Genomic DNA, 26,067 nt, shown 5'->3' with positions numbered 1-26,067 from the left:
TTCAGCAATAGATGAATTGGGAAACAGGTAAAATATATTCTGTATTTGTTTAATTGTGCAACATCTTGCAATGATGACGTACAAGGTGTACATCATTTATTATTTGTACCACTGCATTTGCAAAACTTCAGAGAAGTGCATCTGCAATTTTCTGTCATGACAAAGAAGATATGTACCAGGTGTTTAGTAACTTCGTTTTGTCATACACTGCATTTGAACATAGTATTGAGTTTCAATACGCAGCAGTAGCATGAATGCAGTAAATAAGTGTCTGGTTTTGCAAATTTCTAGAGTAATGTGTAGTTGATAAATGATGGAATTTAATAAGTTTCCATATTCTGCCTGGAGGACAAACTCTACATAAAATTGTGTATTATTCCAAGATCCACACGTCCGCTTCCACTGCGCAGTAGTGCGCACAAAAACCTCAATTCTATAATGTCCATGGGCTTGGTATGTAGCATGCTGCTCTCAGAGTAGCCCTACAATGTGTTTTTTTATCAGACCAAAAATTAATAATACTTGTCAAAAGTATCTACAAACAGGGATATGTTTGCATACAACACATGCAAACAAATAAAACTATTACAAGTGACATTATATAAAGGTGGGGTTAATCTAGTAAATGTATAAATTATCATAGATTGTAACTTTTACAGTCTATGAAATTATACATTCTTTCAGATGTTCGATGCTTCTTTCCATGTACATACAGCCAGAAAATGGTGACCTTGTTGCTATTTGCCTAGACATGTAAATGATTAGAGGAGATTTTAAACCAGTTCAACAACTAAGCCAGTGTTTTTTTGTACAGACACAAGGCAGAAGGTTGAAATTTAAATTTGAATGTACAATACATGTAATGGATAAATTGGTATGATAATTTAATTTTAGCAGCAGAGATTAAGGGGGTACTACACCCATTGATTTTTTTTTTGCATTTTTTTGCATTTTGTGAAGAAATTACAAAAAAAATTGGACAAAGTGGTATGCAAAATGAAGGGGCAAATCTTCTAGTTTTATTGGTGGCATCGGTATCAACGTAGCTTACATGCTTTTAAAAGTAGAAGCCAAAAGGACAGGTGGTACATCACTGATGATTTAAATTCACTTCATTTTGGAAAGCTTACTATCAACGGATTTCGTTAAAATTTTGGATATGTGTTGCTAACACGTTAGGGAAATAAAGTTGATATGTAAAATGGGAATAAGTGGTTCCTGATTTCTTTTATTACTTCATGAACTTGGTACTCCACAACTATCAAAAAAGGAACTGGTTAAAATGCTTCTATTTTCAATGTTGAGCTATATTTTGTATTTTAAACCTGCAACATTATTTCACTGAAACTTAATTTAACAGGTAACAGGTTACCACAACCATACTACAGCAATGTTGAAACATTTTTTATTTCTTGTCACCTATACCACCATATTGGGTAGTTTTCCGTAAGCTTAACTTTTGTGATTTTGGTAACTATTTTATATTTATTTGTGAAATCCATCTCAACTAGGCATTCTAAATTGTACTCACCATTTACATCCCAAGGTATATATAGTCCACCTTGCACTTCTCGATATATATCCAGTTAAGGTAGTATGAACGGCTAATCAAGCTTGCAGCAAAATAGCCACAACAGCAAATTGGAAATGTGTATTAATTTAAAACTTGGAACAAACTAAAGATAAGTCTTCACTCCACCTATTTTTAGAGTTTCATAAAAATTTTACCATTTCTTATGTATTTCTTTATTTTTTGAAAATTACCTAAGTTTTTCCACATTATAATTTTTGTTGCCAACATGGAATGTGCTATGGTTTCCAAACTTTCAGGGATGGTGTATAAGCTTAATATCTAAATTCTCTCGCCAGCTTTTTTGGATAAAGTGTTTAATTTTTTAGAAAATTAATTTTTAAATTTTTGATTTTATGGAAATTTAGAAACACCTATAACTTAAAATAGAAACACTTAATTAAAAAAAGCTGGCGAGAGAATTTTCCAAATTTGATTACCTTTCATATGACACCTTGTTTGTTGAAATTGGACCTATAGTTAGCTCTAAAAAAATTCTAGAATTTAGGTAATTTAGTGTTTCTAGAAAAAGTCAAGAAAATTGAAAAAAGTACTAACATTACCATTTTATATCTCCTTTGTTGAGGCAAATATCTTGGTAGCATTTTTGCAATGAAATAAATTAAAAACTAGATTGATGCAGTGGGTATAAAGGAGAGAAAATCACATTTAAACAAATTATTTGTTTTCAAAAATTAAGCTGATTTGAAGAACTTGGCAACATGCCAAAAACATGCCGTGTGCAAAGTCTATGGGGTTTTCCCATCACAAAAAATTACATAAAAATTGGCAGGTGAGTTTTTCTCACCCATCTCCACATTCTGTATCATTTTCAAGCAAATCTGAGCATGACACCGTAGCCGTTCATACTACCTTAAGGGGGTACTACACCCCTGCCCAATTTTTGGCCTATTTTTGCATTTTTCTCAAAAATTATAGCGCATTGGTGACAAGTAAGATATGTATATTATGGGGGCAAGGACTACAACTATTGCACTGGAAATTGTATTTCAACACAGATAACAGTTGTGGAGTTACAGTCAAAAATGAGGGAAAACCACTATTTGATCAATAAATCAATAACTACTTGCCTTGAGTTGCTGAATTTTCAGTGCAGTAGTTGACAGTCCTTGCCCCTATAATATACATATCTTACTTGTCACCAATGCGCTATAATTTTTGAGAAAAATGCAAAAATAGGCACACAATTGGCCAGGGGTGTAGTACCCCCTTAAAGACAGAATATCAAAATTATTCCTCATTATGATATCACAGACTCTCACATGTGTATTCAAAATTGATGCTTAAATTTGACCTGAACCAATTGACCTATACCTGACATACTGTGACCTAATAGCCTTTTCTTCTCCTAACAACACATTATAGTATTAAATTGACTAATGACTATGCATCCATTGTGTAAGTGTTTATTTAATTTATTCAGTGTTATATATTTTGCATGCACCACTAGATTTTCTATAGAGAGTATAACAAAGGATTTAATGTATTCTATTCATGTACCCTACTTGAACATGTTGAATAGAATAAATTATGGTTTGTTATGAAACACGGATCTGAGTTACTAGGATACAGTAAACAAAAAATATATAGGGCTAAAATGACTTACTACTATCTGAGACTATTATACCTGACAGCTACTATGGTTTAAAAGCACTTTTTTTTCTTTTCTTTTTTTTTTTTTTCACATGATCCGTGCATATATCGCCTTGCTATAAATGAAAAAATATTTTTTTAGACCAATCGAACCAATATATGGGTGTAGTACGCCCTTAAACCTCTTTATATATGTGTTTTTGCATCAACATCACCATGATGTGGCCTTCCACGATATGGCCTTCATTTAGTACATGTAGATAGAAAAGGTGATCATATTAGATAGAAAAGGTGATCAGTGATAAACCTTCAGTCTTTTTAAACATTCACCAAATCTGTCATACATTTATTTAGATTCAACTATATGGGGGAAAGTATGATTCATCTGACCCATACACATGTTGTTTATAATTTTAGGGAAATTCAATTAGCTCGTAAAATTGATGGGAGTGTGAAATAAGGGTTTTTGTTAAAACACTTTGAGTGCAATCAAAGCTGCAATTTTAAATAGAACTTTGAAGTCATAGTTTTCATGTGATTGAATTTGAAGTATACTTTTCAATCATGCAAGCATAGCTTTTTAATTGGTTGTCCAGGGTAACTAACAATTTCTCTTCCTGTAAAAAATGTTTTCTGAAAATATTTCGTGCAGTTTTTGTTTGTTGATTTGGTTTTGCATAATTTTTATTATTTTTGTAACTGCTATATCAATTAATGGTTTCTCATGAGAGTATGGTGATTGCCTTTTATACTGTAAACTTCATGTGGGAAAAAATGAATTCTAAAAAATAAATATTGGGCCTATACAATGTATACTATAGGCCTACTTATAAAATAGTTCTACAATGAGGTAGCTTCCGGGTTACAAAAGTTTGATGCCCCAGCAATGTGTTTTGCTTTGGGCAGTATACTATCAGTCCTATATTATTGATATTGAATAAAATGTTTGGCAATTATTCAAATTGTACAGAGTGAAATACGGTATCTGCGATTTGCATTCAAGTTCCTTTAATTTGTTTTATAGGCCTACATTATTACCAACTACAGCTCTAATACTACATGTAGGGGCTGCCATTTGGAAAGAGGGTCCCAAATGTCAGTGACAAATCATTTTCATGACCCCCATATCTGGGGTTAAAAAATGTTATGACAGGGATAGTCAGGGAATATTGGTACAAACAGGGTCCCATATTTTGTAACACAAAAAAGGCAAAAATTGTGTAGGATATGCATAAAAAGCTGCATTTTCTTTATTCTAAAAGATAATCAAATTATTTTTTAGTTAAAAAAAGGAAATGGAGGAAGCTCCTTTCTTGGAAATTTGGTAAGCTCTCAGGAAATTTTCAGTCATATGCTACAAATGATCATAGTATTTGTCTTTAGGCCCAGGGACTTCCAAAATCTGTGAAAAAGTAAATAAAAGGCATGTTTTTTTCAATTGGGTATTTACCAGAGCCCTGGTATGAATGTACATTACAAATTTTACCATACAAACATTTTACGGTACTTGCACAATCACCTGCCCAAAAGTTGTGGGAAATTTGTGTCACTCATATTCACATTGTAGTCCAGACTGCATGTTTCAAAATTCATCAAAATTCTTACAGAGGGTCAAATTGAAAACTCGTTTTAGGGGGTCAAAGTTAAACAAAAACTTGTTAAGGCCCTTCACATTTGATTCTTAGTTTCCTGTTTCATGGTTGAAAACAAGGGATGAGGCGACTTTTAATTATTAATTATTAATTATCTATTTTTTTCTTTATTTCTAATCAAGCGGTCGCAACCGACATCAACACGTTTTGACTAGGAGCATGCATTTAATTATTTTACAATTATGTTTGATTTTATATATAAGTAATGGTACAATTATGTTCTTTGTTAATTCATCATTATAGTTGATATGATCAAAGTCAGAAAGTAGCAAATGGAAGTCATTAAAAGTAATGTTAAAAGAGAAAATCCAAAATAAAAATAAAATAATTAAATATTTTGCAATTCTCTACTTTGGACGCGGGCGGGAAACAGGAAACTAAGAATTAATTGTAAAGGGCCTAAGGGGTCAAATTTTTGAGGGAAACACCAAAAATTGCAGAGACCGTTATTTTTCTTGCATAAGAAAACTTGTTTAAGGAGTGTTTAAAAAACAATTGGTTAATGGTATGCTGTCATATAATGGTCATTTTCACGGTAAAGGGTGTAACTTTTGATTTTAGGGTCAAAATTTCAAACCACTTAAAAATATGTTTCTGTTTACTGAAATCATGCATAGAAGCAACTTAAATTCCAGTAAAATAATGTTTCAAGGCTTAAACCTTTTGATTTATAATAAAAAAATTGACATTTCCATAACATTTTGGTTAAAATCTAAGAAAAAATGTATTTTACATAAGCTCAGAAAATTTTGAAATGAAAGCTGGAATACATGTGAGTGTTTGAAAAACAATAATGGTATGCTTATATCTAAGTCGGCATCATTTTATATTTTTTTATCACACAAGAAAATGGTTGAATGAATGCCAGAAGTTTGAATACTTACGTGTATTACTGAAATACATATTTGAAAAAGTGACAGTAACAAATAGCAAAAGGGACCCTGTTCATGCATTCCATGACCCCCTCCCCCTCCTTCCACATACACATACCCAAAAACAATTATTCAAATACATGTAGGTCAGGAAATGTGAATTACATGTACCGGCATGAGCTCCCAAATTATTTGAAAAAAAATGCCCCAATGCTATGGTACCAGTATGCAAAAATTATTGATTGTAACTGCCATTTTGGCCACTATTTTAAATTGAATAGTCACACTCACAAACCCTTTGATAATTTTTGTGGATGCTCCTATTTTTTGTTTTAAAAAATATAACCCAGTATATTTTGGATTGGGACTACATGTACTTATACCGACAACAATGACAGCTCCCTAATGATAGCAACACTATCGGTACCCCAGCTTTATAAGTACCCCAAACCCCAATCTTTAATAATAAAAATCTAACTTCCAGGGTCTATGGTTTGTGCATATTCACATCTCTGATAATAATTATGGTATGAACTAATTCTGTGAACTTGAATAGAGAAGACGCTTGACCTTCACTTGTTTACATGTCTTACTGTTCTTTCAAGTGCAGAAAAACAGCTAATTAATATGGTTGCAAGGTACGTAACCTTGACCATTAATTGTGGCATACCTATTACCTACTATACTTTGTTCAGCTTAAAATTAGCAACAAGCAAGAAATGTCTTTAGAAAGACAACGCCATGGATGAAGTTTATGTTTTATAATTTTACATTGACATGTACTTAGAATGGTAGTGTGTGTGGCACATGCACAACTAGGGCAATATCGTTACCACAAATGACACACTAGGAAATTCCCAAGAATTTGCATATATTGAAAGCTGAATTGAAAAATGTTGGCTAAATATAGGTCTACATTTAATTCATACTTACAAATGGATCAATGGAAATCACATCCACAGAGTTTCGCAACAATCCAACAATCTATATTCAGATGACCTTAAGAATGTAATTGCCCTTTTTGACCGACCCTAAAATCTCAAACACATAGGGTCACATTTTTTTTCACATTTGAATTTTCATATTTGAATTATTTCATATTTGGAATAAAATACACAAAAATGTTGTGAAAATGTTTGTTCTGCACAACTCTGATATATTTGAAGAAAAAAATAAGCCTAAGAAACCCTATAATTCATTGTTTTAGGCTGTGAAACTTGATTTCCTGTTTCTCTTCACTTTTTTTCCAGCTCATTATGAGGCAACCTTTTCATTATTCATTATTTTGATGATTTCATTTCTCACAAAAATTATAGCCTAACAAGACACTTGTAGCTAGCAAAATGAAAAGGGGATCACTGAAGACTGAAATGTGTTTATTCCCTGCTTCGGAAATGATTTTGCGATTCACTTCTGAAGTACAATTTTACCAAAATAATGAATTTAAAAAAATTTGGTTCACAAACATGGGGAAACAGGATTACAGGAAATCAAGTTTCAAGGGCCTTACCATGGTATTTTGTGGTGAACTTGCATTTCTTAATACTGTATATAAATGGCAAAAAAAGGTTAACCCACCGACTGACCCGACATTTTTTTAGGCCAAACTGAAATGCATCTGTACATTGTATTTATGATTTCATTGGAATAGAATTGTGATTTTTGACTACCGCTACTTTGTAACTAGGATGCAAAATTTCAAAATTTGATCTAAATTTAATTACCTACCCAGTGTTCATTCACCTGGTACCCAGTGTTCATTCACCTGGTAACTGTGCGTCTTAACCCGGGACAGAACAAGTTTGTATTGGTTAGTGGGTCAAGGTCACCAGAGGTCATCTAGGGGTCAAATTAGTAAAAACTGTCATATGGGCATGCAACTTGGTGGGTAGGTGCATCTTGACCTAAGACGGAACAAGTTTGTATTGGTTAGTGGGTCAAGGTCACCCAGGGGTCATCTGAGGTCAAATTAGTAAAAACTGTTTTCCGCCTATTTTCTCGGAGTAGGGGTCGCACGTTCCTCAAACTTGGTGGGTGGGTGCTTCTGGACCTCAGACAGAACAAGTTTGTTTCGGTAAGTGGGCCAAGATCACCCGAGGTCATCCAGGGGTCATCTCAGGTCAAATTAGTAAAAACTGTTGTATGGGCATGAAACTTGGTGGGTACAGTCAACTTTTAGAGTCAAATTTTTGGACGGTCATTTTGGGGTCATCCAGGGGTCATCTGAGGTCAAAAGAGTAAAAAATGACGTTATGGGCATGAAACTTGGTGGGTACAGTCAACTTTAAGAGTTTTGGACGGTCATTTTGGGGTCATCCAAGGTCAAATTACTAAAAACTGTTGTATGGGCATGAAACGTGGTGGGTACAGTCAACATTTAGAGCCAAATTTTGGAAGGTCATTTTGAGGTCACAAGGGGTCAAATTAGTAAAAACTGTCCTATGGGCATAAAATTTGGTGGGTAGTCACCATCAGCCAGGTAATCGCGACAGCCGAGAACCGCCAAATACGGGTAACCGCCTAGTATTGAATAATATGGATATGGATACCCCATGTAAAGATGTTCATTGATGTCCAAAGAAAGCCAAACTTCACATGATACATTTTGGCTTAAATATTTATGAGGTACACATTCTCTCTGATCATGCACATTTAATATGTACATGCACTAAAACCACAAAATTGCCAAAATCAGATTCTTTTTAAGGTATTACTCGTGAAAATAATTGGTTTGCGTAAAATTATTCCCATTCATTTATTTATCTCTCTCTTTTAATTTCCTTCCCCCTTTTTTTTTTTTTTTGAACATTTTCTGCTTTAAAAGCAATTTATGTATCATACATGTACTGTACATTGAAATCAAAACCAGGAAAGCTATGACCCACAACAATGAATTGCAGGTAACAGGTAAAATAACAAATATATACATAAACAGTTTCTGTAGTGTACACTGCGGTACATAAAAAATTAAAGGAACATGACTTTATTTTATTTGAAAAACATAATTATTTTAAAATTGTAAATCATATGAGTATCATTTCATTCATGAATTTGAAGGCAATTGAACATTTGCACTAGTTACCGAGTACTGAAGTCCATATCACTGTAAAACACCAAGATTTGTGAATGTGCAGATGAGTCGTGCAACTTGAAACCAGAAATATTAGGATTGTCTGTTTCTGCTTTTTTTGTTTGTTTTTTGAGTAGACTTGTAGAATATCTTTAGATCTCTATCCGAAATGAAAGTTTTGTTTTTGTTCAGATAAAGATTATTTGTGCATTTCCAAGGAATACTGTACTTTTGGTAGGTTACATGTATAACAGGAAATATTAGTCGTACAATTTTTAGGATTGGAATTTTAGGGCATTGCTCAAAATATATGTACACAGATTAATGACAAATTCCCCCAAATTTTCACAAAATAACCCAGTGAAAAATATTTGTCAAGGACAAAGCAACAAAAAAGCATGTTGATTCCTGCATTAAGGGTAGGATTAATTACAAGATTACGGGTTGGGAATATAGATGTGTGGGTTGGCAACCACTATATGTAGTTGAAAATGTTGTGTTATTCTTTGACATGATAAAGCAAAGTATAATTTATATAATTTATATAATTTATATATAATTTTGTGTATTCTTTATCAGGCCAGAAGACAGTGAGACACCCAATGGTGATATGGCAAGCCCTGGTGAGGAGCAGGCAGAACAACCAGCTGAACAGAATGGTGCCGCATCAGTTACAGACATCAAAATAGAAACAACAACAGAAACAAAGTTGAGAGAGTGTAAGTCATAATGCTAGGGTTGGTCAAAGTAGGAGATTCTCAGAACTGTTTTCCTGGGAAATATTGGGTTTTGAGAGGGGGGGATTTTGGTTTTCCAAATAAAGAAACACATCTAAAGAAGTTGTGGGAAATGATGCTATCTCTGGATGCAATCTATTGAGGACTTTTCAAGGTCAGCAAATTGTATTATTGTTTGTTCAAATTTGTTCAGTGAATGCCATGATTTAAGTCTGAGCATGGAAATAGTAGATAATTTCCATGGTCTGAGGTCTGAGGCCACAGTAGTTAAAATTTGTAACAAGAAAAGTCAAAATTAATGTGGAAATTTTAATTTTAAACGCTAGTGCTCCGTCAAGTGTGGCATCTCAAGAACCTCGCTGAAATGATTGAATTCTTACAAATGCATGTGATTCAAAGTGTAGCGCAAAATGGCAGTTATCATTGCTTTTGTATGGCCACTAGTTTCTCTATCTCACATAAAAGTGAAAAGAAATGAAACCTTTTTATTGCACATGGTCAGTTCCCTTAGGTATTAATTTTCATAACTCTCACAATGCATGTTAGTGTTAAACGTTGCTATGCAAATATATGACTGATGAATGTCTGCTGACCAGTATCATATCAAGAGTCATTAGTTACCAGAGACATACTCAAAGTCGTTTGGTGCCATTTGTTTTGGAATGTGTTTAAGACAAAATAATCAGATTGAAAACATGATGACTGAACCTATTAGTATTACAGGTAAGCTTTTTAGATTAAATTAATATACATTGTGTCGTGTGATAACATGTTATTCTCAAGATAAATATGTGCAATGGGAGGATAAATATGTTGTTGCAGACAAGACAACAATATGCCATTTTCGGTTAATTAACATAGTCTTTGTGTGTAACTACCAGCACTGGTACTGTTCATGTCTACAAATTGGTTTCTTTGTGTTGGTTTAATGTAGTAAATGAGCAATACATGCTATATTGATAGTAGTGAGTAATGAATGTATTGTGAGTTTACTTTAAGGCACACTGTGATGTGAAACTATCATATGTTAGTTTATAAACCATTTTGATATAGCTGGTATTTGTACTGAATTGCTTTAACACAAAAATACTGATTGAAACCAGTGTTCAAAATTAGTCAAAATCCTCCAGGGCCATTTGGGCCCTTTGATTTAATTTTCAGGGGCTTGTTCAAATGTAACATTTTAATGTTGCACTGCTCCACATACATTTGTGACATCTGCAGGCGAGCCCATTTTCTGTGGCTTGTACAAGCCGGAGGGACGAGGGTCCACCTTATTTCAAACAATAATTATAACTGTTTGAAACGGTACTTTTACAAAAGCCAGAAGAATAAGGATCAATTGTTGGTAATACATGTACATTTATAATATCTAAAATATCTTTCCTATGTAACTTCATCAGAGTTACATACTAAACTTCAGCAGGATTTTAGCAGGATGTTATCATTATTAGACATTTTTTGTCTCAATATCCTTAAATCCTATTGCGCATGGATCATTTTTGATCTAGTTCATCATCAACTCCACTGGGTAGAAGGCAGGTATAGAATTTTGTTTGAATCCATTTGGATTTTAGCAACATCATTTTACAAGAATCTTTAGATTCTTCCCATTTACTTAGTGTGTAAGCTCAAAAGATCACTTTGAGAATGGATTCTTGTCAATTTTTTAGGTCTAGAAGCCCTTACCTCAAACATTTTGATTGATGGCATAACATGCCTCTTTGCTTATTATTCTTACTCTAGTGGCACCAATAGAATCAGACAAAAAGTGGACAGTTGATGCAGATGGTGTCACCAAGATTCGTGAATGTGCAGACGAGTCGTGTAACCTGAAACCAGAAACTGTTCATGGATTAATTAGAAGAATAGCTAGAGAGTATCCAGCCAGCACAGCCATAGCTACCAAAGTGAATGGAGAGTGGAAGAAGTGGACATACACTGAGTATTACCAAGATATCAGAAGAGCAGCAAAGTCTTTCCTCAAGGTGAATCACTTTGGTTGAAAACCAGTCATTATTAATAGTCAAAATTTCATTTGAATTAACACAGTTGGCAACAGCTGTACATGATCTGACCATGATCATAAGTTGCCTATTTCAAAATACAATGCGAAAGGAGGATGCTGGATACAATAATGAAAATACTAACTAATAACGAGTGAGTTGGTATCTTTGGATTCACTTCCACCTTACGCACATCCGGGCATTCATCACACAGTGTACGCTGACAGTCGTCATGCTCTTGGCAGCTGTGTTTATTCAAATGAAATTACTACTAAAAGATAAATGGTTTGATTTTAATATGTAGATGTTCATGGTTCTGTAATATAAATTTGTGATTGGTATGTGGGAGGGTCATCATATGAGTGACAGTTGGCAGTACCTGTGCAAGTAGATAGCAGGAAAAACTTCATCACACAGTGCAAGAACCAATCTGATTCTTGCAATTCTTGTTTACAAGAATCATTTGATTCTCACCCAATCTTAACACTGAATTTTCTGTGTAATTCTTTGGATTCTCGCCAAAATTTTAGCCCTGCAGGATCAGATGTGACGAGGCACATGTGATGACAATTTTGATGAAGCCAGAGAAAATCTCTCACTGTTCAAAATCTATCAATGTGACTTTAAATAATCTGTTCTATTGATCTCTTCCAGCTTGGTTTAGAGCGATACCACGGTGTAGGCATCATAGGATTCAACTCACCAGAATGGTTCTTCTCAGATTTAGGAGCTATGTTTGCAGGGTAAGTAAAGACAATTATCTGCCAATTACAAAGGGAATAGTCAATTGTATTTCCATTGAAATGGTATGCAATGGAATACTTTGAATGTATGATATTCTAAATTGAACAAGTTCCTTTGGTATGTTGATTTCAACTGTGAATTTTGTCATTTTGAACAATTCTCAAATTCCTGTTACCTTTAAAAGGAAATAGTCAGATGTGATGGGTTGCCAGTCTGATGAAATCACTAGTGAAGTGGTGAAACGTCACTCAAATGCGACTTAAACATCATAATTTTTCTTGTGTTCCAAGTGAACAAAATTCACAGTTCTAAAGTTGAATTTCCAAGGGATATAACTTGTTGAGCACTGCTTCAAGTGCAGTGATTTTCCGAAAGATTGCAAATTTGCAATATTTAAAATGCACAAAGGGTCACTGTTAGATGGGACATTTTTTAATTCAATTATCACTTAAGTTTAATGCAACATACAAAATACAGATTCATGCAAGATTATAAGTTTTGGAATGAAATGGGTCAAAGAACCTGACTCAGTACTTCTTTAGGATTTGGAAACAAAATTAAGTTTTTGAAAAATATCACAAAAATATAGTTTCTACCCAAGCATATCAAGTAAGTTACATACATTTTAAAAGTATAAGATCTTAAGGGATCTAGAATTAGCGTTTATGGCGTTCGACAGTATTTTTTGTGGGACATGAGAGCACCTCAGGCGTGTCGAATTGCATTCTGAATCTGAAGCATGTCTTTCTGATATCAAATAATTTTTGAAATTCACGATATAATACAAATTTTATGACACATTATTAAAATTTGATATTTTTCAAATTTTTGATATATAACAGTCCTCGAAATAAATTTTATAAATCTAATGATATATTCTTAAAGTGTTTGTAGCTGGGAGGAAAAGCCGACGATCAATTGAAAATTTTGACCTTTTATATTGAAGATATGGATTTTTTTTTTTAAAAGACCTATTTTTTTGGTGTTTTGGGAAAAAAAATCCATATCTTCAATATGAAAGGTCAAAATTTTAAATTGATCTTCCTCTTTTCATCCCACCTACATACACTTTTAAGTATAAATCATCAGATTTATAAAGTTTACTTCAAGTACTGTTAAATATAAAAATATCAATTTTTAATGATTTGCCATAAAATGTGTATTACATTGCTAATTTCAAAAATCAAAATTATTTGATATCAGAAGGACATTCTTCGTATTCAGAATGCAATTTGATATGTCTGATGTCTCTAATGTCCCACAATAAATACTGTCCAAACGCTCATACCCCTTCCCTTAACTGTACATTGTTAACTTCAATACTAAAAAAGGTAATTGGTATCATTTTTCAAGGTGGGTTGTGGGTTGGTCAGTGTGACAGCATTTCCTTCAACAAAACAATATTGTTGTGGCCTTACTAAAGTGTGCACAACTTTAGAGCAACCCATAATATTGAACACTGAATAACCTAGACCAGTAATTTGGCAGAATTATCAAAAGATCCAAAATAATCGTAGACAAACAGATGAACTGAACTGTAAATAATTTCACAATAATTGACAAACTGAGCAGTTCATTTAGCAAAGGAATGCAACAGATCTGTGATCCAAGTTAGAATTTGTGAAATCAGACTTGTGTATGAGTCATAACAAATGCACAGAACAAAAGCCTTCAACCATGACTAAATTTATGTAGTCCAGGCAAATTTCAGGAGTCTCTGACCATGTATGTATGACCATATACTTAATAGTTGACCTACAGGTACACCTCAATGACAACAGAATAGTTCATTGAGCAACTACAATTAAGGTGTGCAACTTCCCTTTAAATGTATTCAGGTGTAAACTCCAAGGTTGTGTAGCTTCAATCTCTGTGCCAATCACCAAATATTTGCTTACCTATAGACTGGTGTAAATAGTACAAGTATTGAACATTGTAATATTGGTAATAGATTATATTAAGCGATATGAGAGTTTGAACTTTTCAGGTAATAGGTGCAAATTAAAGAAGGGTAACAGGTGCAAATTAAAGAAGGCAATGGGACCAGATAGGCACTTCTAAAGTCTTTTTTTTCATGTCCATTATCCTGCAATGTAGTTTAATCAAAATATACTAAATGTGGCTGTTTTCCAAATCAGGAACTTTCAAGTTTAGTTTGCCATAGCTGACATGTTTCATAATATAGACTGGTTATTTTGTAAGCTTTCATGCACTTGATATGTTTTAAACTTTTGACACATTTCAGCTCCTGATTGAACACAATCAAGTTTATCACAAGTTTACAGTTTGCTAAGCATATAAAAGTATAAATACTACCAAATATACCCGCTATTTGTCTAGTTAGTCATTCAGTTAAAATCCTGTGTATATTTTCCAAGAGAGGATCTGCTGTTCTTTTACCGTAAACCCACCCAATCTCTCACCCTGGATATCTCCACTGGGATGGGGTGGGATGGGTTACACACAGGGCACCCCACCCTAACCAACCCTGTGGGGTTAATTAGGGTTAAGGAACTAATTATGTGTCATAATGTGCTCAAAATATCAATTCCATTAGCTCATGATTTTGTAAGGAACCCAAGAAATATTTCAAATTCATGTTTAATATACCAGTACCTAATTTGGGGATATGAGACTTGATGGAATATTTTAACATTCTTGAAAGATTTGAGATCAATCAAGAGTTAAATTCTTTATATACATGGATTTCTTGCTAATACCGTACTGACGCGAGTATAAGCCCACCTTCGAGTAAAGTCCCACCCTAAAATTTAAGGACATTTCAGAAATTGTTATTTCCCCGAGTCAAGTCCCACTGCTAATTTTTAACGGAAATGGTTCCGAATTTGACAACCCAAATCATACAACTTCATTTGTAAAATCACCTCAAAATCATTTTTGTGACGATGGAGCTTAATTTTCATTGGTAGATTATTTATTTACCTTGACATATCGTCAATATAGTTCACATATTATTTTTAAGATGATATTCAACAAAACATAAAGCTTTCACAATACTCTCGCTGGAAAATGGAAAATGGATCAGCTGTTGTTGTCATTATTTTCTATTTATAAACATAGCCACTTCTGCTGATTTTATTTACTTTCTGTCTCATATTTGTCAAAATCAACCCTAAATATGTAAAATGATCTACATAAATCATGAATATATGAAAACATTATCTTGGAATTTTTGAAGGATTATGATGTGAGAAAATAAAGTCCAATTCAGTGAAAATAAACTCTACGGCCATGAACAAGGCAGGTATGAATCCAAGATAGCCGCCTCCAGTAGTAAGCAGATACGATTTTGTGTGAGAGTAGGCGTAAAATAAATTAAAAATAATGATAGTTCGCATGTCATTTCTTACAAAGAAATGACATATTTTATCAACAATATTCCCAACATTCATTAGTGAAGGTAAGGCTAAAATTCCACCCAAAAATATGAGAAAATATGAGTTTGACTGGTTTTTTTTAAAGCTTCTGGTGCCGAATATCGGAGACCTTAACGTGTATTCACTGTTATGAAAGATTAAAATTGCACCTTGTTAACTAGCAAATCCTCGTGTAAAGTCCCACCCCCCATTTTTGGTAATTTTTCACCCCAAAAAAGGGTGGGACTATACTCGCGTCAGTACGGTACTAGAAAGATATTGACAGAGTTTAAACTATATATTACACACAGCTAAAAAAATGGCTCATTTTGTGAGCTTTCAACACACAAAGACTTAGCATTTTTTTTTTTTCTAAACTGATGTTGCTGATCTTGATGGTCATATGACGTCATGGTCTTGGCGACTGAAAAAAATTATTATACTGGTGCAAGTTTGTGGCATCCCTTGTCTCTGTTGACTGTGCTGGGGTGGAGTTTATTTCTTGAAAGATGTTTTTCCGACATTAAAACAAGGGGTTTGAAATTTTATTTTCTGCAGTTTTTCAATCGTAAATTATGTATGAACTTTTTATGTTTTACCCTTATGATTTTGAAAATGAAAAAACAAGTGTTTATTGTCAATGCTAAGTTTTTTTTGGTTTTTTTTAATGAGTTAAAAAGAGAAAAATGTTAGACCATACTGGCATGGATGCAAGTTTTCAGGATTAATCCAGAATTCAGCATATTTTTTTATCTTCCCTTACAAGGGTATAGGAAAATTCAGGTTATCAGGATTTTTCCCTTGTATCTCAGAATTTCTTGTTGATAACTATTTATATACATCCTTCATATTTGAGGAGGAAATAAGTTTGCATTTGCACAGAAACTGGTTTGAAATTCCTTACATGACACACATGTACAACTAAGTATAAACAGTGTAGTATTTTGTTAAACATTGAACTTGCAAAAAGGGGAAATGATTTGATCTCAGGTAGGGATGTCATAAGGAAGTGAGTATTCACATGACTCATGACTCATGAATCATTGTAATCATGGACATAGTACTATTAGGCAGGTACAGGTAGTTAAGATGTCAAGTCAATCAACAGGAGGGAGGTGGGGGCATTTATAGTGTAAGCAAGCTGCTGCACACAATAACATGCGCTCTAATTTCACTGACTGCACTTTGAGTAACACCCTTTATGTATTTCTTCTTATGAAAAATGGAACTTTGTAATGGGCATTAATTTTTGGACCTTTGTTGGGTTATTTGAGCATGTATTGTGAGCACATGTTCCACACAATAGAAAGTGATTTTAGGATGAATCTCAGCAATGTTTTCACACACATAGAAACTATCATGTTACGCTTGCTTTACATGAAGTTTCTAAATATATTTTTGATTATAATTATTTAGTTTAAAAAATATGAGTGTTTTATAATGCTAGAGTTGAATTTCTTCCAAGAATATGTCTCATCATGATGCACGCAGACCAAATGTGGAAAGAGGCTAATATAAAATAGTTCAGCTTAAAGTGAAAACTACATTTTCACAGTTACTGGTATTGGTATTGGGGCTGTTGTCGATAAAGCAATGTTCCCAATTGTCGGCAAGCATGGAACAATTGTTGACAAAAAAACTAGTCACTAAAATAGTAGAGATAAGCTTAACATCACCATTATTTACCATAAAATAAATGCATTTCATTCATAAGTGGTGCAGATTAACTTTCCATTGCTATCCCAATATTCTGATGATGCGTTTATGGTAATATTTCAGTGTAAATAAACGATGCACAATGTAGTTATTATTTTTTTGACTTAATTGATGTATTGCTTTGTCGACAACAGCCCTAATTGGCATGAGTAAATCACATAATATGCAGATAGAATTTTACATAGCTTATTCCAAATTTGGTGAAGAGCTTCCGGCAGCATAATAAAGACTCACTCTGCTGACTGGTATACTGAATTTAAATACATTTTTTGCTATTTTTGTTACCCAACAGTGGTTTTGCAGTCGGTGTATACACCACCAATTCCCCTGAGGCTTGTCAGTATGTGGTAGATAACTGTGAGGCTAACATTTGTGTAGTACAGAATGATGCTCAGCTTCAAAAGATACTCAAAGTCTGGGATCAGTTGCCTCATCTTAAAGCTGTGGTTCAGTACCAAGGAGAGCTCAAGGAAAAGAAAGACAATGTTTATACGGTGAGTTTCCTTTCTTGCTTTAGTTCTGATTTCTGACAAGGTTGATTGATGAAGCCCTCTGAGTTAGAACATTTTACACAAATAAGAATGTATAAATCAGTTATTTCCTAGTATATCTATTACCTTCTATGCTGCTCCCAGTGTGCTAAAATTTACAGGGGATGAAACGGAATCAAACACACAGTTTTCTTTGTTTTTGTGAACAGGGTATGCAGGCAAACTGCCCCCCCCCCCTTGAAATTTGTCAGGAATGAAATGGGGAGGGCAAAGAGTAAAGTGTCCTTAAAATGACTACAAATGGGACAAAAAAATGACAAAGGGGGAGGGGGGGGGGCAGAACGTGGCTTTGCTCCCTTACACACAAATCCTGGCTATGCGATTGCGGGGATCCCACCCATACTATCCCTGCTTCCTCTAGTGTGTGCTGACTGCCTGGTATTAGTGGATATTTGTTGGAAATGATGTTTATGTTATGGCCAACATAATTATAAAGACACTTTCATTGTAACATGTCATATATGATTGCATGAAGTATCAATGACACATATGCAAAATATGTTAATATTCTTTCTTCATTCTTCTTTCTACATCAGTGGGCTGAATTCATGGAGCAAGGTAAAGATGTACCAGATCAGCAACTTGATGATATAATGAACTCCCAAGCTCCTAATCATTGCTGTACACTTATCTACACCTCAGGGACAACTGGAAATCCAAAAGGTGTTATGCTTAGCCATGATAATGTAAGTAACTTGATGATGTCATGAACTCCCAAACTTCTAATCATTGCTGTGCTATTATCTACATGGAAATTCAAAAGGTTTTATGATAATGATAATGTAAGTAACTTGATGATGTCATGAACTCCCAAACTTCTAATCATTGCTGTGCTCTTATCTACATGGAAATTCAAAAGGTTTTATGATAATGATAATGTAAGTAACTTGCTAACTAAATTCATATCATGTTCGAAATAATGCAAAATTATAATGGTCTTTACAATGAAGATAGTCAAGACTTCAAATGGTGTGGACATTATTCTGGCCACTGCAATGAGATTAGACCAGGGAAATAAGTGTTATTATTCTTACCCCATAGCTTTTCTTTCTGTCCCCACACCTTTTTTGTCTGTTAAATTTATAATCACAATCATTGTTATTTTTTTACAGCTTACATGGACTGCTCAGATGGCAGCTAAAGCTTCCAAATTAGCACTAGGGTCAGCAGTTATAGTGAGCTACCTTCCATTAAGTCACATAGCGGCACAGATATTCGACATCTACCTTCCTCTCTGCTTGGCTGGGTCGACATATTTTGCACAACCAGATGCCCTCAAAGTAAGACCAAAGTTAAAATGCATTTTAAAATATTTTTAAAAAATCAAAACTTTTGATGTTTTGGGGAAGTTCTTTCTAAAAATTGTGTACTTTCAAAACTTATTGTTGTTAAAGAAATATGCACGTTTTACAAAAGTGTTGTTGTTTCAGCCCTCTTTACAACATAACCACAGGACCTACGTATATCTGTGATATTTGAATTCTTCTACACATTCGCAATGAACTGATCTATGATGATTCCCATTTTCAAAGTCATTCTCACTTCACTCCTCCAACGGGAGACGCTCATTCTGAAATTAGCTACAGTGCGTGTGTACATAACAATAAAAATGTAGAAATGTAGCAAATTGCTATACTGATGCAACAAAAAATGATGTGTGTATTATGTTGATAATTTTCCTTGTTTTGTAGAAATAGCTAATGCTAATGACACAATATATCTAGGCATTAGTGAGATGGGTATTGCACCTTTGCCAAGTGCTTTGCATGTGTCAGAGCATGCCTTTGGGAATTTACACAAGCATAACATTGCACTTCCCTGACATGCAAATAACAACAACCAAACAATTTGATCAAACTCAATTACAGTATTTGATTATTCTTCAATGCACGGCACAAGCGTATACACACTTCATTGACATGCTAATAACAACCAAATAATTTTGGCCAAATACAAATACCAGTTTTGGCTGCTCTTAAATGCATGTCACATATCTACAATCCAGGAAAAAAGGTTGGCACACTTTGCCTGTCTTTTTGGTATATCTCTTCCGCTGCTCCCCCAATTCAATGTAGGACCAAGCCATGTTGTCAACAGGTCCGTGAGACCCTCAAACATTGAAAGATGGGGAGTGGGGAAGGGTGAGATATAGGGGGGAATCTGTACTTCACATATATTGCATGCATGTTTCACTCGCCTCCCCAATTTTGATAGGGCACGCATTTCCATTGTTTAGTGCAAGTGTGCCAACTAGTTTTTTCCTGGATTGTAGCTTTTGAGTAGACATGGGTGCTTTGACCCAACTTACTTGTTTGAATACCTTTTGGATGACTGCATGGATGCAGTTGATACCCCTTTTCAAAGCCAATGACTCCCCCAAGTTTGTGGTAAATTGGCCCCTGGTGTAATTACCATTCAATTTACGCTTGCCTTATTTTCATTTCTGTGTATCTATCAAATAGGGCTCATTGGTAGGCACACTGAAAGAAGTCAGACCCACAGCTTTCCTTGGTGTGCCCAGAGTATGGGAGAAGATCAATGAGAAATTGAAAGGCCTCAGTGCACAAGTCTCTGGATTGAAGAAGAGGGTTGCTGTGTGGGCAAAGGATATTGGTTACCGTGGTAACATTAACATGATGAACAAGTAAGTGATTATGTTTTGTTCATTGTGATATTTGATTCTATTCAAGTTAGTTAAAGCCATAATGTACGATATCCTTCCAATTTTAAATGTGTTATTCTATACTCAAAATGATGAAATAATACTAGTAATAATTGTCAGGAAGGGTTTCTGTCCATTTTGAGCTGAAATAACAATTTAAAGTGAAAGAATCCCTACAGGTTATTTAGGCAGTTTAACATGTAGTTATAGGAAGGCGTAGGTCATAATTCATGAATTATGACTTTATTTCGAACTTTGCTCTGTTGGCCTACAAAGACAACAAATTTGGCTGATTCCATTTAGATTGTAAGTTCAGACATGTGAAAACATTACAAATATACCAAAAAAATCAGGTTTGAAAAAAATTAACCAATTTCATATTATAAGATTGTACATTATGGCTTTAACCCACAATGTGGTCGTTCTTGAAAATTCACCAGAATGTAGCCATTTTAATAATGCAAAATAAGGTATCATTAACAATTTGCCATATAACGATAATTGCATTAATCCATTTACCTTCATTAACTGCATAATAATCCAAACTCTTTATAACTAATGGTTTTCAAACTATTATTAGATTACATTATGGTTCCATAATGGAGATCAGATTTAGACCAACAAATTTACTTGTTGAGTTAACCTTACATGAACATTTTGGATATAGTTGAGCTGTTGTTTTTTGTTATAAATTTGTTTTCCTCTTCGTATAGATGAGGTGACCTCAATGTTTATCAACAAAGGCAAGGGACTGGTATCATCTTTATGCTTGAATGAACCCCATGCAACCACTACACTGTTTAATAGTCTTATTGTGATGTGGCGGGAGTTTTAAAAACACGAGCCCTGAACAAAATATGATGCCACAAGCATACTGCCAGGCAAAAACAATGGAAATTGTGATGATGCGTGCGCATACTGTCAGGCATTGACGTCAGAAGTCACATCATCTATACCAACTCAACCCTTTTAAACATACAGTGAGATGTCAATGTGTTTTTTAGTTGTAAAAGAGAGGAAAACACATTGTTGACTATATTTTCTATTCAAGTTGGTCTTAGCAACAAATCTCATCAGATTTTGATACTTTACCCAAGCAATATTGATTTTTCTCAAATATAAATTTTCCAAGTTCTCTTATGAAAAAATGTTTGCTCCTGATTTTGCATGGGTAAGGGCAACACAACAATGTAATATGCATTCCATATATGATATAACCATTTCAGTTTGTGAACCGTAATTTGTAGCCATAATGTAAAATCAGGTTTATTGCTAAACAACTTGCTTTATTTGATTATGTCTAATTTATTCTTAAAGGGCTATGTTTAGTTTTAGTGTCTTACACAGTGAATAATTAATTTCCCAAAACTTTACATTTGTAATTTTTTGTACAACATTCATTTAACAAAATTAATATTCATCTGCATATCACACCCTATGTGCATCCCAAACATAGCTTAAATTTACTACATTTCAGAGAATAAAATCTTTTGTCATAAGTAGTAGAAATATACTGGAGAGGAACTACTTCCAACATCTTGTGAGAAAAAACTTAGATGGAGTAAACTTTGGTAGAAATTAGAGAGAGTCAAAAGTATCAGAATAACTTTTAGTGCAGGGGTTCTTTCAGCTCATAGAAAACTGTTATAACTGTAATTGTACACATGATTATAAACTGTTATATGCATGTCTTACATAGCACTTACTTAGCATACATATATACATTGTACATTACAAATTTGAAGGCATTATCACAAAAGGAGAGGATTAGGAAAGTGTTTGAGAAGGTGGGACATTTTGTATGTATGTCGTTGTTTGGTGTTAGAATAGAGCATGCATCTTACCTTTTGTTGTAGCTTAGTATTGATCTTTGTTGTAACTGAGGCCTGATTTTTTCTCTCTCTAAATTTATTATAATATGTCAGTTTGCCCGAGCTTTGTGAAATTCATTTGAATCATAATATCTTGCATCATTTATTTCCAATCCTCACATACATTATATTTTGTCATGATGAGGTGAGATTACCCGAGTACCATCTATGAACTCAGGTAGTGTAGTGGTATTAGATCTTGACTTGTAGTCAATTGGCCAGGGTTCAATCCCTGCTGAGTTCAGATGTTTTTGCTCGCTCAATATATAATATGTCAGTTTGCGCAAGCTTCATAAAGGTTACTAAGTTTTGTAACATTTTAAAGTATTTTTGAAAGAGTAAAACCATGATTATTTTTACCATCTTCAAAACTTGGAACCATGATGTACAAAGTTTTGCATTAATGTTCTGCACCATTATAGGGCAAAGACTGCAAGTGTTATAGCATGTGCCACCCTCCCCCATCAAAGTTATCTTTGAAATAAATAAATCCAGTGAGTCCTCAATACTGCTGGGTGCCTCCTCAATTGGATGTGGCAGGCTACACTACTTATTCTGACCAAGTTATCTGTGGCCAGATCAACTTGTTGAACTCTCAAGACAAAAATACAGGGATGTAGTTCTTTTGTGTTCTTTTGATACCACCATAACTATGAGTTATTAATTTCATTGTTGTCAGAATCTTTCCCAGTTCCTGGCTGAATTTGAGCTTGTTAATGTAGATAGCAACAATTTTATGTGTATTCACTTGTAAGTTATGTTTAGTGTCTGTTGATGTCAACCTTTGATCCATCTTTTATTTTGCTTGTAACTAATAACTATGTATTTTGCTTGCCATCATGGATGTTTGTTTTTATTTATTGCTGCATCTGCTTTGCTGACTAATACTATCAGTTTGGCATATTTTTTTCAAGCTTGTTTGTTTGTTTGTTTGTTTGTTTGTTTGTTTGTTTGTTTGTTTGTTTGTTGTGTATTGCTGAAATTAACATGATCAGTTTGTTATCATTATCTCAAGCCTGTTTGTTTTATATTTGTAATTCAAACAATTTCATCAATATTTATCTTAAAAGCTCTAATGTTTACTGTTTTTTTAACATTGTTATTATCTTTCTGATTTTACATTGAGCTTTCAATTATTTTCAGTTTCTTTCTTATTTCTTTGCCTGCTGTGAAGTTTTAAATAGCCCAATTTTGCTAAGAGTGTTAGTACTTTAAAAGTGTCCAAAATGCTTCAGTTATACTTGTAGTTATGTGGCATTTGTCAGAACAGAAGCAACTCAAAAACTGTTAATGAATCATTTAGTAGCTTCTGTATTAAGAATTGCATGCTTTATTATGGTTGCTTTATTATGAGACAAACTCCCTTAACTAGCAATTTCATTAACAATGAACTTAGAAAACATTGGTTTTAATAATATTAGTTGCTGAGTGAAATACATTGACCCATGTGATCTGTCTACATAAACAAGATCTCAATTGAAAGTATTTACCTGTGACAACAACATGTCACCATGGAACAATCTGTATGCCAGATAGGATTTATGGAACAACAAACAAGTTTTTGATCGCCTATCAAAGTACAATGCAATATTTGGCAACAAAAATGAAAATGAACTTTCTCAACTCTTTTAAAAATAATAACAACTTGAAGTAACATGACAAATAGCCTGTCAAGATCATGTTGCAATACTTGTAAATTTGACTGCCCAACTTAGTAAAAGTATCTGATTTGTTAATAACATGTATACTGATACTGTGTTGTACTTGGGGGAGTACATTGGTTTCAAGAGGTTTACAAATATCCGTCTCCCTCCCACATGTCTACTAAGTACTTGTAGATACAGCATTTTTCTTTGGAGAGCAGACTGATTCAAAAACATCTGCCACTTAGTCAAAAGCCAGTATATTTATTTTTACAGTTACTTGGATTTAACACCAGAAGGTACTATAGTGGTTAGATATGTGTATGTTATCACATGAGTTGGGCGTGCATCCAACAAGTGTAGGACCTAAAGATTAGGATAGCAAACCATTGTTCAAGATATTTAACATTGCACTCATGACCTGTTTTATTTTCCTTTATTAGGCAGGAGGTTCCATGGGGTTGGACACTTGCCAAAATGCTGCTTTTCAACAAGGTTAGTGAAGTAGAATGCTTATTTACCTGGCAGGAAACTTAAAAACATAATCAAAGTGGTAATTTTATGGGTGTGTAATTGTTTACACATTATATATTATACGAAATACTTTAGTGTTTATTTGTTTGTTTGTTGTTTTTAATTTTACATATTTGTGAGTTGTCGTACATCAACCTATGTATAAAAGAATATATTTGCACATTTATTTTCACTATAAATGTGTTGAGTGCAAAACATGAAATTATTGTTCTGGGAAAATTCCCACCTTTTACAGTATGCAAATAATGCATTAAAAAAAATCTATTATTTTGCCATCAACAATAACAGTGCATAGAATGATAGCTTTTGTTGCAACATTTGTGAACTGGACATTCTAACATGTCCAGTAAAATTTACTTGATGTCAATCAAAATTCAAATAATGACTATTGTAAAAGTAGAAAATGAATGCTCTTAAGGAAGGGGTATGAACGTTTGGACAGTATTTATTGTGGGACATTAGAGCACATCAGACATATCGAATTGCATTCTGAATACAAAGAATGTCATTCTGATATCAAATACACATTTTATGGCATAGTTGACACTATTAAGGGATCTGGAATGAGCGTTTTGAGCGTTTCGACAGTATTTTTTATGGAACATGAAAGCACGTCAGGCGTATCGAATTGCATTCTGAATCTGAAGCATGTCTTTCTGATATCAAATAATTTTGATTTTTTGAAATTCGCAATGTAATACACATTTTATGGCAAATCATTAAAATTAATATTTTTGATATTTAACAGTACTCGAAGTAAACTTTATAAATCTGATGATTTATACTTAGCGATGTATATGTAGGTGGGATGAAAAGCCGACGATCAATTGAAAATTTTGACCTTTCATTATTGAAGATATGGATTTTTTCCCCAAAACACCAAAAAAAATTAGGTCTTTTTGGGAAAAAAATCCATATCTTCAATATGAAAGGTCACAATTTTCAATTGATCGTCAGTCTTTTCCTCCCAGCTACATACACTTTAAAATATATCATTAGATTTATAAAATTACTCGAGGACTGTTATATATCAAAAATTTGAAAAATATCAAATTTTATAATTTGTCATAAAATTTGTATTATATCGTGATTTTCAAAAATGAAAATTATTTGATATCAGAAAGACATGCTTCAGATTCAGAATGCAATTCGATACGCCTGAGGTGCTCTCATGTTCCATAACAAATACTGTCAAAACGCTCATTCCAGATCCCTTAATAGTGTCAACTGGTGGTAGGCATACTAGAATGAAGCAATGGCCAATCATGTTATTGCCATTGTATCAATAATGAGCGCTTATCAAAACAAAGGTATATTCAGAAACTTCTTGACCCGTGATTAAACAAACATTTTTTATATGCCTGTCAATATCCGTCACAAGAATTTTCTATACTAACAATATGACATTTGAGAAGATATGTAGAAGAAGATATGTAGTAGGATATTTA

At 33.7% G+C, this 26,067-nt stretch overlaps 1 protein-coding gene across 2 annotated transcripts in view; it reads left to right on the top strand.

The window, feature by feature from the left end:
• The window catches only part of LOC140158653 (long-chain-fatty-acid--CoA ligase ACSBG2-like), a 42,133-nt gene that overhangs the window by 11,411 nt on the left and 4,655 nt on the right, over window positions 1–26,067 (top strand). Inside the window, exons 3-11 of one of the 2 annotated variants that reach the window (XM_072181822.1) lie at window positions 9,358–9,497; window positions 11,262–11,503; window positions 12,176–12,264; window positions 17,651–17,852; window positions 18,446–18,595; window positions 19,022–19,189; window positions 20,372–20,553; window positions 22,317–22,358; window positions 24,529–24,580. In XM_072181822.1, coding sequence (XP_072037923.1) covers window positions 9,358–9,497; window positions 11,262–11,503; window positions 12,176–12,264; window positions 17,651–17,852; window positions 18,446–18,595; window positions 19,022–19,189; window positions 20,372–20,553; window positions 22,317–22,358; window positions 24,529–24,580 — 1,267 coding nt within the window. The remainder of the gene's footprint in view (window positions 1–9,357; window positions 9,498–11,261; window positions 11,504–12,175; window positions 12,265–17,650; window positions 17,853–18,445; window positions 18,596–19,021; window positions 19,190–20,371; window positions 20,554–22,316; window positions 22,359–24,528; window positions 24,581–26,067) is intronic. The other variant, XM_072181824.1, reaches the window with a different exon arrangement.

This window comes from Amphiura filiformis, chromosome 8 (genome assembly GCF_039555335.1).
Source record: "Amphiura filiformis chromosome 8, Afil_fr2py, whole genome shotgun sequence".
Lineage (NCBI taxonomy): Eukaryota > Metazoa > Echinodermata > Ophiuroidea > Amphilepidida > Amphiuridae > Amphiura > Amphiura filiformis.
This window is presented reverse-complemented; position numbering and strand designations above follow the sequence as displayed.